At 39.8% G+C, this 16,163-nt stretch overlaps 1 protein-coding gene across 2 annotated transcripts in view; it reads left to right on the forward strand.

Moving 5' to 3' along the window:
• The window catches only part of stk10 (serine/threonine kinase 10), a 36,437-nt gene that overhangs the window by 16,678 nt on the left and 3,596 nt on the right, over positions 1-16,163 (forward strand). The window contains exons 3-16 of one of the 2 annotated variants that reach the window (XM_004084210.5): positions 619-667; positions 1,182-1,331; positions 3,067-3,139; positions 6,396-6,590; positions 6,987-7,068; positions 9,775-9,909; positions 10,942-11,673; positions 13,293-13,420; positions 14,236-14,359; positions 15,047-15,226; positions 15,334-15,426; positions 15,533-15,662; positions 15,751-15,875; positions 15,973-16,161. In XM_004084210.5, the coding sequence (XP_004084258.1) occupies positions 619-667; positions 1,182-1,331; positions 3,067-3,139; positions 6,396-6,590; positions 6,987-7,068; positions 9,775-9,909; positions 10,942-11,673; positions 13,293-13,420; positions 14,236-14,359; positions 15,047-15,226; positions 15,334-15,426; positions 15,533-15,662; positions 15,751-15,875; positions 15,973-16,161 (2,385 nt within the window). The remainder of the gene's footprint in view (positions 1-618; positions 668-1,181; positions 1,332-3,066; positions 3,140-6,395; positions 6,591-6,986; positions 7,069-9,774; positions 9,910-10,941; positions 11,674-13,292; positions 13,421-14,235; positions 14,360-15,046; positions 15,227-15,333; positions 15,427-15,532; positions 15,663-15,750; positions 15,876-15,972; positions 16,162-16,163) is intronic. The other variant, XM_011492371.4, reaches the window with a different exon arrangement.

Consider the following 16,163-nt stretch of genomic DNA (forward strand, 5'->3'; position numbering starts at 1 on the left):
TATCTAATATATGGATATAGTTTACTCTTAAGAAAAGCCTGAAATCGGCCCTTTAAAGTAAAGACAACTGCTAGAAGTTGCTTTTGAATCAAGACAAACATCATGCAGATATTTTAATGCCTCCTCCAGTCATGAATTCATGCTCATGTTTTCAGCAGCAGGTAGACTTAGGTCTACATGATCACAGTCTAGGATTTTTCATCTCAATAAAAACCATTATCTTTAATCTGATGGGAGTCTAACTGTTGCATTTTAAACTGAGTTTGGTACAATTACAAAAAAATAAAACAACCTCAAATGATTCGCCTTCCGTTTTTTGAATGTGCTACTGCTCATAGCAGGACAAGCGTGTGTGTGTGTGTGTGTGTGTGTGTGTCCCCGAATGGAAACCTGTCTGCCACAGCTTTAACCAGGGAAAATTGTGAAATACCAGAAGGTGGGCCGTCTGTAAGGCTCTGAAAGTACTGATGTTTGAAACTTGGTGATCCAGCATCTGAGCTTGATTCAGATTTGTAATGTTTTGTTCAAATTCTTTTTTTCTTTTTTTTTTCTTTTGCCTGTTTTTTGTGTTTATTTCTTGCTGAGTGTTGACCTTTCCTCTTATCTCATTTACCCCAGATCATGATCGAGTTCTGTCCCGGAGGTGCAATGGATGCCAACATGCTAGGTTGGTACTTTTCCGTTTACCGTTTTCCGTTTCTGCAGCTTTCTATTTCAGCTGTCTTAACCATCCTGCTGCAGAAGAACCGTGCTGGTTCAGGAGAACATGGTATTGTTCTACATCTTTTCCAACACGGCCTTGAACATTGAAACACTCTCAGACATGGTGGAAGCTGCGGGTGTGGGAAACACCCCTGGCCTGTTTTCATTGCATAATCCCACTGCTTCATATCTGCTCGCACCCCTTCTGCAGCAAACTAAACACAGACAAAGTCGTGTAAAGTCTATGAGCCTTGACAAGATTAGATGTGTGAAAGTTTTCCTAATCTGGGAGGATTTATCTGGAGACGCAATCTAAACTGATCACACACATTTTTTCACAGCAGTGTCACTTCCACCACTATTTTGTTACGAGGCTGTAAAAGATGCAGCAGATATGTTGTTTATGCCTTTATAATGAGGCTTTTTATTTAGCTTAAAATTATACCAAGCCTTTATATCGTGTTCCTCACTCTTATCAGAGCTGGATCGGGGGCTGACGGAGCCGCAGATTAGGGTGGTGTGTCGCCAGATGTTGGAGGCCTTGGTCTACCTTCACAGCATGAAGATCATCCACAGAGACCTGAAGGCCGGGAACATCCTCCTCACACTGGACGGAACGATCAAACTCGGTAAGGGCGGATGGCGTTGGGACGTTTTTTTTTTTTTAATCCTCTCAGAGTACAAAGGCCTCAGATGATTTCAAAAAGACAAAACCAAGGAAATTGATAGCTAAAGTAGTGCTGCATGGACAACAACAATATGTCCAACGTAGGCAATATGGATGAACTCTAAGATGTTAAGTGAGTTTTATTCTTGGCTTCCAAAAGGATTAAACTTGTTTTTTATTTTTAGAACCACGATGCCTGATTTATAGAGACATGCTAGATGTAATAGAAAGTGTGTTGTTTGGGTAGTTTGTGCACAGATTGTTGACCTTAAACAACAAATCTCCCACCAATGGGAACATAAAATGATGTGTTTTAGCATTTTTAATCGCAAAAAACAATTGAAACCACTCCTAGAGAAGGCTGACCTCTCTGTGTGCTCTGGAGGTTATCTCCAGACCTCTGCTTAATTGTTTCTTTGGTGTTTATGCATGCCACACGCACACACGCACAGACACACACACACACAGATAGAGGGCCCATGGTGCTGTCAGAGGATCATAGACAATCATTGTGTGGGGAAACTGCATTCTGGGAATGTTGCATATTTTCTTTTATTGGCTTTTTCAAGGGTTCTCCACATTCTTCACATTACACAGCTGAAGCTGTGGACCCAACCCAAAGGCCAGTGTGTTTTTCATTAAAGAGCTTCCCGAAAAGAGAGAAACATCGCCTTTAATGTGCTTGCTCCAAGTGTCAGATCAGAAAGTTCAGATTTCTCTTGGCAGTTTCTCTTCTTTGCACAATGAATGTTTTGGTTTTCACTTTGAGGAATCAGAGCTGCAGTCGGGCTTCACTGACGGTTGTTGTAAATCCAATCTTTTCAGATGCTTCAGTCTAGGCTGGACTCGCACTAGGCAAGGATCTTTTCTGCCCTACATTCTTCCCAAACACACCACAGTCAGATATAATCACTGGGAGTTGCCTCCTTAGACTCATTATGTCACGACAGAAACTCATTTGCAGTCCCCAAACTGATCTAACTGCATGTTAATTCAAACAAAGCTGCAATTAGGCGACTTTGAGGTCAGCCCAAAGCCTCAAATCTGCCAGTGAGGCACAAATATGAATGCTTGTTTGGATGCAAAGTCTTTTTTCAGGTTCTTGGAACATGTTTATGAAGGTCTTTAGAGACTATTGGTCTCCACTGAATGCAGGATCTTAAACAATGTTAGTGTTGCATTTCCTGATTTATCTTTATCAAAACTTTAAATCATAAAGGATAAAAAGGAAGGCGTTTTTTTCTTCTAATATCAGAGCAAATATTTATCTAATAAATTAAATAATGTTTTATTTTGTTTTTTCCTGGTAGAATGCTTTTGAGATCAATTTTAAGAGGATTAATTATTCAAATTAAACCATGTTTTCTATTGATTTGGGTTTTTAAGGCCCGATCATGATGTGTGAAGAAAATAATAAAATCTGTGATGTCATCCCGCTTAAAGCTGTGTGCACTTTCTGATCACCTTGAACATTTGATTAAAAAATAAATAAAATGGAATAATAGACAACGTGTGAATGAAACACAAATGACTGGATGGTTCTGACAGTTTCAAACCTGGGAACAAAAACATGGCTGTAAATTCAAGATCTCCACCCAACCCAAATCCAGATTCAGATTTACACGCTGCTGCTAAACATCTGTGGGAAATGTATTTCATTTATGCCTTTTCCTTCCTTTCTGTGCATCATCTTGCAGCTGACTTTGGCGTGTCTGCAAAAAACACCAAAACCTTGCAGAGAAGAGATTCTTTCATTGGAACTCCATACTGGTGAGTGAAACGTAATGATACATGTAGCTTTTAAATGGTGATGCGAGTGCATCTATAACAGCACGGCTTTTATTGGGTTGATATTTTAAATTGTTTTTGAGTCCAAGTTTGACTTAGTTTTCTTTTTTACATTATTCGACCACACATCTTATTCATATGAGAATCTGGAAACATCAGGAAAGGAACATCCACAAAAAATGTGAGCATCCCGCGGCACACTGGTTGGAGATGGTCAGGTGTGCCGTGAGAATTTACCCTCATTCACTGATCTAAAGACATTCCCATCTCCAGGAAATCAGCTCTGTGTTCATCCAAACAGGCCAAATAAAACACTGAGTAGTTAGGAATATGAAAGATCGTAAAATACTTTTTTCTTTGTGTTTATTTGATTCTATTAAAGACATTTTGATAAGAATGACGGTACCGCGATTAGGCGCAGCTTCAGCTCTGTTAGGAAAAGTCCCGCCCCTTTAACTGTCTCCACCAATCATTCTTGAAGGCTTAATCACATGTCATCAGTCTGACCAATCAGAAGTGCTTAAAGTCTTCACTTCCTTGTTCTGATTCTGCTCGTAAAGTCTCTCAGTTCCAATAAAAATACCAGCTAAAGCTCGTCTTCAGCGGTGTAGCTTTCCACAGAATCTGGTGTCAGACCGTGGAACAAGGGAACAAAACAATGAAGCTCAGAGAAGCCAGTCTTCTGCCATCGGCCGCAGTTTTCACACTACATCTCCCATGATACCACCACAACAAACACACACACAGTTTTTAAATTTGCTTGCTGAAATCAGAGGTCAACAGTTTAGTTCTCCTTCAAGGTTTGTGTTTATTTACATCCAAACATCCCAGAGTTTGGTCCAAATCATCTTTCTAACTGAAACACTTTTCTAATAACGTCTGGATTATTTTATATGTTAAATTTAAGAAGAAGTAATAACAACATTTAAGAAACAGGATTAAGGTGAAGTGGCCAACAGGCACAATTAAACTAAATTGAAACAATTTAATAATCTAAGAAGAAATAAAACATTTTTGATCAAGTTTTTAAAGACTTTATCTTTGATTACGACAAGAGAAAAACTAATAAAACTAATAAAACTTCAACATGTTCACTTTTTGTATAGCTACAGAAAACATAAAAATAATGTTGGTCTATTTGTGTAGATTTTATCAAACAATTGTTCAAAAATTACAAATGCCTTTGCACCAACATTACAAAAAATATTTAAAAAATTAATCACTACTTAGAAAGGAAACGTTTGTTTTTTTGTGAGGTAACATACAATTGCATGTTAATAAACTGAAGGGAAAACTACCAGGGTAAAATTTCAAACAATTTAGTTGAAAATTATTACAGAAAACTAACTTAACTTTTATTACATCTTTTAGAAAAAACAGCTGCAGCTTCCAGCTTTTTCTGCCACAATTATCACAAAAATGCATGTGAGATTGCAGAGGGGCTATAAATACAGGAGAGTTTCTCCTTTTTTCAGTTTTTGGATGCTGGTGTGCCGCGGGATTTTTGTAAAGGATAAAGTGTGTCTTGGCTCAAAAAAGGTTGAAAAAACACTTCCTTAAAACAGTAGCAGAAAAATAAAACTGCTACTTCTGTATGCACTTTTGGTAGGAAAGTCATTTTGTTGAAAAGATTCGAAAAATTCCTTATTTTTTTCCAAAAACACATACAAACCAGTTTTTGTTACAAAAATAGAAATCTCACTCTCTTTTGCTCCAATTAGAAGATTTAAATAACCCAAAGGTTTTATTGTTAAGATTCCATTGAACAAGATGCAAAATGTAAGAACGCATAACTCCATAATGAGCAAGAAAATGTTGTCAAGCACTATCAAAAGCAGCATGCCTAAAAGAAGGGAAATGTCGCAAAAGTAACGTAAACATTCAAGTCAGCTTTTGTTGTGGTAGAGCAAAATATAATCCATGCAATGACCACGACAAAAAAAAAAGTCAGATATTGAAAGATTCATGGTACTTGAAAAAGTTCAATTTAATAGCGTAACACCACATACTTTTTTTTTGGAAGTTAAAAAAAATAAAGCAAAAATCTGCTAATTCTTAAGGATCTCATATTGTCTCAGATTCGCTTGTAGCATTAAAACATGTGTTTTACATTAATCTTGGTAGAGGAAGACATTCTGGTCCTTCAGCCCTTTGTCACTCGACACTCTTCTAAATGATGTCTTCTCAGCTTTCATGCACTCAAAAGCCAAAACAATAAGCACATTAGCTATATAAATCACTCATAATCACTATATCACTAAAGACATCAAAAGAAATGTCTTTTCTCACCTTTTCAAAGCACTTGGAAACTAACTTAAGTACGTAACAGTAACATGAAAAAAAAAAGTTGCATGTAAAAACCTGTAAAATAAATAAAAATTTACCACATTGTAAGCTCCTGTGAAAATATGGATTAAAATAGTTAACCGTTGATTTAAACAGTTGCTTATCTATCAAAATTGCCAACATTTAATCAAATGTAGGAATTAGGGTGAAACATGTCACTTAACTCTAATAAATTCCTTATTTCACCAATTCTCATTATGGCATTGAGAATTGGTGAAATAAGGAAGAGATGTGATGTTTGTGCTGTTTGTTTTTTCTTTGAAAAACATTTTTCTTTATTTTATTTGTTGAAGTGCCACTCCGAACATCTTATAATTAATTAGAAAAGTGTTCCCCTTGATCTTTAAATTTGATTTGGATGAGGAAAACCAAGACTTTCATGGATCTGGATGCATCAGAATAGAGCAGAGCAGGGAGCTTGAGGCTTGCTGTTGTAGACTCTACCTCACACCTACACGCTTTTTCTGACTCTATTTTATCATCTGCTCCTGATTCACAGCAATTTCAATAAAATATTCAGAAATGCAATTTTATGCTTATTTTCTTTATATTTACCCTCCATCATGGGAAAAAGAAAAGCCACAAGGACATGTTTAAAAGCACAATTGTCATTGGATGGAGTCTTTAACACAAAGTGGGTCTCTGCCAGTTTCTATAAAAAGTACACATGAAACCAAATTTGATATGATCAGATCTTAACACAAAAATGGGCAAAGTTGGTGTAGAAACTTAACACAACACACATAATTAATTTGTGTATTCTTATGAATAAAAATGACTGTAGACTTGAAATGCATACGTGGGAAATGTAGGTTGTTTACATGCAGAACAGACATATTTTTGAGGTCTTGTTGTTAAGGTTAGAACTTTTTTTTTTTTGGGCCTTTTCCAGGATGGCTCCCGAGGTGGTGATGTGCGAGACGATGAAGGACACGCCATATGACTACAAAGCTGACATCTGGTCTCTTGGAATCACTCTGATTGAACTGGCTCAGATTGAGCCCCCACACCATGAGCTCAATCCCATGAGGGTGATGCTGAAGATCGCCAAATCGGAACCCCCAACTCTCGACGAGCCATACAAATGGTGAGGAGCCCATATGTTTGCACGTAGGATGACAAGATTCTGTCAAGATAGCAGAAAACAGATGAAACCACAGATGGAATTATTCCCCAGGGAGACGTTGAGTACTCGCTGCTGCCTTGCACGATCCCATGACTCATGGTTAGAGGATACTGTACGGCAGGCAACGTCAAAAGTCTCTTATGTTTTCCTGTCTCTTTTTTTGCCAAGTCATTTTATTTTTTTTAAAATGTCCTCCCTTTCTCACGATTCCCGAAAGAAAAGGCAACTTTTTTGGCAGATTGGTAGGGATTGCATGATGTAATGTGTCAAAGCAGCATATTTATTAGTGTTTCTTCATCCCTGCTCGTCACCGTTTTCATTCATCCTCATTAAAGCTGTTTTTTCACGTTATCAAAGGTCAAACGATTTTAACAATTTCTTGAGGACCGCGCTGGATAAAAATCAAGAGACTCGTCCAACTGCAGCCCAACTTCTGGAGGTGGGTCCTGACATAATATCTACATGTTATGCAACATGTCCTTCTGACACATGATGAAATGCTGTCTTATCTTTAGCGGACTTAAAGATAACCCATTAATATCTTATTTTAAGATGTGATTGCAGAGGTGTGTAGTGATCAGAGCCCGGGTGGAGGGCACAGGTGTGTGGGTGTGAAGGCAAAGGAGGACAATAAAGGAGTCAGCAGAAGAAATTGTGTTGAAAAATAAAATCGTTTTACTCAAAAACCCGGCTGGTATTTCAGTTCCAATTCCAAATGGAATAATTGAAAATACAACGTGGTACGGAGAGCGATAAGGGCGTGCTCCTTGTGTGCCCTTTGCCCTCTGCTTGCGTGCAGCCTGACTGATAAAAATGAGGAAAATTGGACAATTGGAGCGTAGTTTATACCACACACACACGACAGTGGTACCTTCCATTTTCTTGACACACGAGCCTCAAGTGAACAGCAAGATGTGGTCGCACCTGTCGATGACCTTCCATGGACCCGGAAAACCTGAAAACGGGTAGCCCCCCCCGTCCGGATGTGTTTGTTAAACCTGAAGCCGGTGCCTGAGAATCTGGTTTGTAATATCAAAGAAAAAAAACACAAGAGAGTAGATTAAAGAAGGAGTTAAGCATCTAATATAAAATCCTGACCCACAGTTTCTGACGCCTGAGAGGAACAGTAGCGTTTTACATTCCTGCTGTTTTCCGTACTTAGTTTGTTACTTCTGTCCAATTTGGAAGGGTGGTAAAAAAAAAAAAAATCGGATACTGGGCTATTGGGAATTCTGTTCTTGTGCTCCATCGGTGGGGGGGCATGGGTGTGGCCCATTTAATTCTGTGCTGAGAGTTTTAGATGGTTACCATTCCCACTGATGGGGCCTGGAGATTGTGTGTAATAAAAGCATTATACTCTGCCGTGCACTCTTGATTAGACGATCTCAAATTACAAACGTCTGCAGCCTTTCGTTTCTCAGACTCTTTGTGGAAAGCAGACGGTGATGCGATGGATGAGAGAGAATCCGTGAGTGTTCAAGGTTGTGTAAACTTTGAGATTGTCATTGTGCCTAAAAACCAGGTCTTTGAGTTTTCAAACATTCAGTTTCACCTCTCGCCCTCTTTCCCTCATCTTCATCTGTGAGGAATTTCTAGTCTGAAGTCGTTCAGCAGGCAGCTGCCAACAGAACAAGCCTGAATTGATCGTGTAAATTCAGTTTCAAGCCCCACATCACTTCTAATAGTCTTTCATTTTAATCTCCATTTTACATTTTAAAGGGATCCTGCAATGGTAGATGTGTGACCATTCAAATCCAAACGTTCTCGTCTCTTTCCTCTCCACTAGCTAAAGTTATCAAGAACCTCACATCTTAAAACAAACCTTAAAGTCAGATCCATCCTGTTACTCTTTGAACCCTTTTCTTCTCTAGGTCCTAAACTGATTTATTCAAACAAGTTCAGAACTGCTTTCGGTGTTCCTACAATAATGTTTGCATTCGTTTGTCATTTACAGGATACAACAATAAAACCTCCTTAAGCCCCAAAACGTATAAAGATGAGCTTGTAAGCTTTAGATAATTTGTCACATTTGAATGTAAAACACATTCTTTCATTTTAGAAAGGCAGCAGCAAGGTTAAGAAAATGGTCAAAACCATTTTATATCCCACATTAAGCTTATTCTTTTCTAAAGCCTTATTTTTAATACTTTTATTTATAGTAACTTTAGTTTGCAGATGTCAGTTTTACTTCTACAAACATTTTTATTTTGATTCTAACAAAACATGATTGGTGCTACATAAACAGACCTATATTTACTTAGCAGAAATGCTAATTCTGCATCTTTAAATCCAACTATTTCAAATAATCGTCATTAACCTGTAATACAGCAGGTCATCTGGAATTGAAGGGCTCAGCTTGAACATGTCTGATCACGCAGTAGCTGACTCTTGTTTGTCATTTGAGAAGTTAAAAGCTGAAGCCTAATGCAGTCCTTAAGGATGTTCTGCTGCACACAAACACGCAGTCGGACCTGGAAGCTCTTCACGCTTCAGTGCCACCTGCAGCCGTTTTCCCCTTGGTCAGCTGTTCCAACGAAAATGCTGTGTAGTCCAAAGCACTCCCATAATAAATGATCAGCCTTTTATGACATCACATCAGCAATTCATTTAAGTGTGTTTTTCATTGTGTTCACATTTGCATTGCTTTGTTAGATATTGTAAAAAACTGAAGATGATAAAATCTTTCGTTTTTCAAGCTCGAATGTATGAAAATGCGACGGTTGCTTCTCTTTCTACGGTTTTGCTCAGAATTCACTTCTCCTTTCCACATTTCTGTCACATTATTTTCCAGCACTCAAAATGTTCTGGTTTTCTAGAGTTGCTCTTATTTTGCTTTTGAATTTTCCTTTAACAGAATTTTGGAGAGATTGTCCCAACTACTGTAGGAAGTGGTTAAAATGAATAGTAAGAGCATTACCACCCATTAAATTCTAAATCTGATGCGTTTCCTCTCCATGTTTAATGTCTGTTCCTGCAAAACAGTTATGATTATTGATTGGGATAGTTTTTGTCTATCAGCATAAAACCCTTGAGTCTCTCAGAAACAACAACAAGCAAACAGTGAATTAATTCTCTTTGTGTGAAATGTTTTCCAGTTTGTTGAAAAGTTGAACTCATAAACTGCTCCCTCCTTTTGTGTCCACAGCACCCTTTTGTGAAATCCGTGACCTCCAACCGACCACTGAAGGAGCTGGTGGCGGAGGCCAAGGCGGAGGTCATGGATGAAATCGAAGACAATAGGGAGGAAGGAGAGGACGAAGACACAATGGAGCTCATTGAGGTACCAAACGTGGATCTGTCTGACTTTTTTCATTTGTTGTTTTTCCACTGACAGACGACCGAGAAATCCAGCTTTATCCAAGTCTTCAAAACTTTTAGCAGCCAAATTTGTAGTTAAACACTTAGTTATGAAGACAACCTTCATTCAAGCTTATTGCAGTTAAAAAATTTTTATTACATTAAGGTAAATGCAAAAAGTCACAAAAAAGTTCGACCACCTCCTCCCTACTTTACAATCAATGTCCTTGGCGGATTGTTGATCTCAGCCAGAAGCATTTGTAGTTTTTTTCTTGTTGCCTTCCTGCTAATGTTTCATCATCATTCTGCAACACTCAGAGAGGGTATAAGATTAGAAAGTCGCACTACTGGTGCAGTCAACACAAACGCAGGAACAGAAGCCGGAATACTGGCATTCATCCACCGCACGCTTGCATCAAGGTGCTGCTTTTAGCCTTGCTGCTTTATGAAGAGGAAAAAAACAAAAACTTTTGTCTGAAAACGTCTAAAGAGGGAAATATTTGAAGTGGTTTATTGTTCTTAATTTCGCCTGAGATCCAAAGGATCAGAAAAAGGGGCTTTCCATACATTTATATAGACTATAAAGATCATTTATGTAATTTTAGAGCTTGAATGTTAAAGAACTTGTTTGCATTTAGCTAAATACATTAATAAAACAAATATTTATATGTGTTTACGTGTTGGCCCGACATGTAACATGTCACCTCAGTTTTATTTTCAAAGAGTTGGAGTAAAGGTAGAGTTTTTTGGTTTTTCTTCAGCTGTGTTGCTGTTAGTTTGATCCGTCACAGTTCAGGTGGCCATCTCAGCTGCTGCTAAAAGCAGCTGGACAAGAATGACTGGCTTCCCTTCAGCTAAAGGTTAAAGTTACTCCACTGGACGGCTTCATCCATTAGCATTTGGATGAAAGTAAAGGTTGAACGCATTAACATTTGGTAGTTCTCCAGCAACCTAAAGCCTGAAATCATCAAATGCTTTCACACAAGTGCATAACAACGCCTCTCTGTTCCCACAGTCCCCAGGTAAGGAGCCGTGCCAGACGAGTCAGACCAGTTTGGAGGTAGAGCCCTCTCCAGACACCCCGAGTCCCACCACACCGTCTCCATCGCCCCCAGCGTACCAGCCGCACCCGTCCCCTCTACCAAGGACAGGGCTCCGGTCAAATTCACCAACAGGGATGCTGGCGGGCACAGTCACGGTGACCCCTGTTCCTCTGCCGCGACAGAATCCTCCAAAAGATCCGCAGGAGTTGGCCAGTAAACTTGCTGAGGAGCTCAAACTAAGTTCACACAAATCCGAGAGTGAATCCTCTTCCAAGACCTCCAGCTCTGACTCGGGTATTGAAGATGGGAAGAGTACGCCCACACCAGATGAAGACAAGGTTGCTCTGGGGACACCGGAGACGGAAAAGCGGCCTTCGCTCTCAGGCCAGGAGAACATCAGCTCCAGCATCGAGATGATCAGGGAACAGAACTCCACCTTGGAAAAGGGGGGATCGCCAAAGCAAACCCCAAAAACAAGCCCCCCGTCTGAGCCCCGGGACACGTCCTCCCGTCCTGTTAGCCCAGAACCCATGTCCCATCCAAACGGCAGCATAAGCAGAGGTACCAAAGACCCGCTGATGTTGGAAGGAAGTTCTGACCTGGCCAGAGGAGTAGTCAGTAAGCAGCACTCATTTTCAGACAGCATAGCATCGGAAAACATGGACATGTCAGCACAAAGGGAGCTCAAGCCACTGTCCTCAAGGGTGAGTCTTCTACAACAATGAAAGCTCCACTGAATGAATGTCTCTGCGTTTGATAAAAAGCACCTGATGCGGAAGTTAAACTCCCATTCTGATCATCTTTTGATCGATTTTCAAAGCTTTCTCAGTGGTCTTTTAATCATCATTATGTCATTTTTAGGCAAAATCAAAAACCTGTTTCATTTTATTTGGACATGGTAGTTTCTGCAAGGTGGTAGTAGTTTTTTTGTTAAAACACCCCTTCCCTCCTTCTGACCCCAAGAGCTCAGAGCAGGGAGCTTGTGGCCCGGCTAGCGTTTTTTCTTAGTCACAAAAACAACATTTTTTCATCTGCTCCTGATTCACAGCGATTTGAATAATGTCATTTTGAGCTCCATTTTCTTTTATACATGTCCTTCAAGATCCGAAAAATGCCAGAAGAACCTGTTAACAACACCAAAAACACAATTTCCATCAGAGTGGGTCTTTAAGTCATCAAGATTCACTATAATCCAAAAATGGGTAGAATCCTCTATTTAATAACAAAAACATAAAACCGATTCCTGCACCCATTGAAGATCTTTGTGCTTGAATTGTGAGTTGTTTTTATTATTTTATTTAAAATGAGGTGGACAGATAAAGATGGAGTATAAAGTTTGAATCTTTATCTGAGCTGATGGAATATCATCATGAAATATAGAAAGCAGCAGCTGGATGAGAAGCAACACATGCAGCACGTTCCATTCACCCCGCCGCTCTTTGTGAGAGTACAGTCCAACATTCAGTGTTGTGTGAAGGTCAGCTTCAATGCTGCTCTTTGTCACTGCGTTGCTTCTGGAGGCTGATTGACCAGCAGTCATTCAAATCCTATTGACTCTGCACACAACTTCTTCCCGCTAGACTTTTCTAGAAAGAATTACTCAACAGATGTGACTACTCTGATCTTGCCTTTTTTGTGTGTGTGTGTGTGTGGTGGGGGGGGGGTAATAGTTGTCGATTCATGGCAAAAATAAATGACTAATGTGAAAATGTAGGCCTGTATGTGAGCAGGTATTACATGAGGGCAGCTTTATTCCAGCTTCTCTTTTTAAATTTGAGCTTTAATGACTCAAGAATCACAAGGTCACTTATTTCTTAAAATTGTCTTCTGCTTTTTCTCAATTCTGAAGTTAAAAAATGTTTTTTTTTTCCCATTTCACATAAATAAAATCATTTGGTATATTTTATATGAGTATCTTTGATCAGAAATGAGGAAACAGTCTGATTCTGAAATGACTCTTCAGATGGAGGTCATCTTTTATCTAAATTCTGTTAAAAAATGGAAAATCTATTTTGGTGTATATTTTCTTATGGAAGAACCTGAAACGGGAAGATGCACACTCATATCTGCCTTTAACTGCACTTAAATAAAAAAGACGCTTATTTAGATATACATTTGTCAAAGATATGCGCTTTTAGAAGAGATTGTGGAGACGTCAGTTCTTTCCTAAAAATGTAAACGTCATGGACAAGCAAGTATTTAAAAAATACTTAAGCCTCATTCTGTCGGTCAATAGAATTTCCAGAACTTTACAAGAATTCTTGTTTTTCTTTTGACTTTTTGTTAGAAGACCTTCAAACTTGTTTCATCTCTTCTTTGCCAGCAGAACTTTTCCAATAAGACTCTGAAACGAACCAGGAAGTTTGTGGTTGACGGTGTGGAGGTCAGTGTGACCACCTCCAAGGTCATCCGAGAGGATGAGAAGAAAGAAGAGGAGATGAGGTTCTTGAGGTATGTGGATGGATGAATACATTTACAACTCCTCTCTGTTTCCTGAAGATTATGGCATTTATCTGTACATTAGGACTGTTCCATCTGTGTAGTCATGGGGATACACTGCTGACTGCACTGTGAAAGCTGGTATTTTGTTGTTGCTTTCTGTTATGCCTACTATTTATAAAGCCTGTTCCATGATGCTTTTAGTCCCAGGAGACTTGGAGCATAAACTCTTGTGGGAACAGGACTAATTTGGCCGATGAGTTTGAAGAAATATTTGACGTTTTAGTGTATCAAAGGTCAGGGTGAAGATGAGACGGTGAGGTCCTTGGTCTGATGAAGAGATCCCACATTGCTAGTAAAAGCTGCTCTTTCTGTTATAGCTGTTTGAAATGAGCTGTTCCACTACTGCCACCCAGTGGTATGGATCTGACACTGCATCTATTGCCGTATATGTTTTTTGTCTAGCTTGACTTACTGCAGAAAAACTCAAATATAAAACATGCTTCATCTGATTATTGAGCACATTTTTAGATGAGTAAATAAGACTTTTACATTTTGGAGTACAACAATAAAAAACTAAGTCTAAATAGGTAGGCTTAGGTTAAACAAGTGTGTCAGAAATTGCAGTCACACTCAACAGGACCTGGCTAAAACCATCTAAATCCTGGATGTTTACATTAGAAAACAAAATCTCTAGAAGAAACACCTTGTTTTTCATTAAACAATTAGTGACTATCTCAATAATCAAGAGGGAATGTGGGAGCATTATTTTTTTGTTATTTTGAGTTTTTGGCGCTTACATCTGGATGCCCTGTTGTTGTGTTTAGACGACAGGAGCTGCGCGAGCTCCGTTTGCTGCAGAAGGAAGAGCAGCGCGCTCTAGCTGAACTGAACGTCAAGCTGGAAGCCCAGAAAGAACACGTGCAAAAGCGCTATGACCAGGAGATGAATGTGAGTTTGGACAGTTCTTTTTACTATTCATGCCTTAGACCCATGCACCTGTGTGGGCGTTGATCTGTTCTGGGGTGTCTGGGCCCATGGAGGGCCTTAGAGGGAGCACAGGTGTGTCTTGCAGTTCCCTTGTGGCTAGTGCGGCCACCTTTTTTAAAGGGACGTCACGGAAAATGCATGGTCACATGTATGGGTGTATGGGTGATGCTGTCGTACGGTGCCTTTACGCCACACCCTTTTACTGACTGCGCTCAAATGCTGCACGGTTTGTGCTGGTGTTACCCCCCATAGGATCCTCACACAAACTCCACTGGTTGTCTAATTTGCTTATTTCTAACAGTCGGGCTGCAATCATGGAGCGTGCAACCAGCGTGCTTCTGTCACTTGAACAGCATTGACGAGCTCGCTGCACAGTGCCCAGATTTAAAGGGGTTAAAAAAGTGTTTGCTACAACCTTTGACCCTGCAGCATGTCCGCTGGGGAAAAACAACAAATGTCCATGAACGTTATCCCTCAGAGTGGTCTATGGTCTTGACATTTCAAGCACTGCCCCTTACAGGTTTACCCATTTTTCGGCTGCAGACAGCCCACACCCACGGTTGTAACTAAGGCATAGCTCTGTTAGGCTTGTTACTTTGGGAACTTTGGTCTTATAAACCAGAATCTTTGTCATTTCTATCTTCACAGACCAAGAAGAGGTTCTTTGATACTGAGCTGGAGAACATGGAGAAGCATCACAAACAAACTATTGAGAAAATGGAATCGGACCACAATGTTAAACTCAAGGAAGAGACCAAACGCATCAAATCTGAGCAAGAACGAGAGTACCGCAAGTTCCAGGAGCAGATGAAGCATAAAAAAAAGGAGGTACCGTTGAGTCACTCCTAGAATAGGGATTTTAGTTTTTGTAGTTTTTGTCTAGCTTTACCAGTGAAGGTTTTTTTGACTTCTGACCTTGAGCGTGGCTTTTTCAGGTTAAACAATCTGTACTTACTTTGCCGAGAAACACCCGAAAAGAATCCTTGAGGCAGAGCATGTCTGAATTCCAAGTAAAGAAGAAGACGGAGGTATGTAATTCACAAACTAGCTTAGGAGGAGAACAACATGCGCTGCCCCGCATTTCAATTGGACAATGTTTTGTGATGTATTTGTGTCTTCTTTGTTGTGGTTCAGGAAGAAGAATTTTTGGCAAAGCAGAAAGAATTTCTGGACAAAACGGTGAAGGAGATCATTAACAACAACAAGCGAGAGATTGCAGAGATGGAGAGGGAATGCCTCAACAAGAAGCAAGAACTAATCAGAGGTAGAATGGATCCCTACAGCTAGTCGCTTTGTTGCACTGGTTTTGCTTCGTGGGATAAACTTGCTTTGTGTTATTTTAAATGATTTAGAGGGCGAAGGTACGATTTGGGGCATGGAGGAGAAATTTCATCATGAAAGACACCAGTTGCTTAAGCAACAGTTGAAAGACCAGTACTTCCTCCAGAGGCATCAACTTTTGAAAAAGCACGAGATGGTAACGAAATAAAAATCGGCCTCTTTGGTTCAGCAAAATGTTTTAGTGTGCAGCTTTTTTTTGTCCCAGTTCCATTGTCTGTTGTGGCCCTTTGCAGGAGCAGAACCACATGCAGTGCTACAACCAGCGAATGATTGAGATCCTCAAAGCGCGTCAACAACAGGAGAAGAGCCGCCTGCCGAAGATTCAGCGCGGGGAGGCAAAAACTCGCATGGCCATGTTTAAGAAGAGCCTTCGCATTAACTCAACAGGCAGTCCTGCAGAAGACAGAGAGAAAGTCAAACAGGT

Source organism: Oryzias latipes, chromosome 14 (assembly GCF_053564925.1).
Source record: "Oryzias latipes strain Hd-rR chromosome 14, Olatipes_Hd-rR_3.1".
NCBI lineage: Eukaryota > Metazoa > Chordata > Actinopteri > Beloniformes > Adrianichthyidae > Oryzias > Oryzias latipes.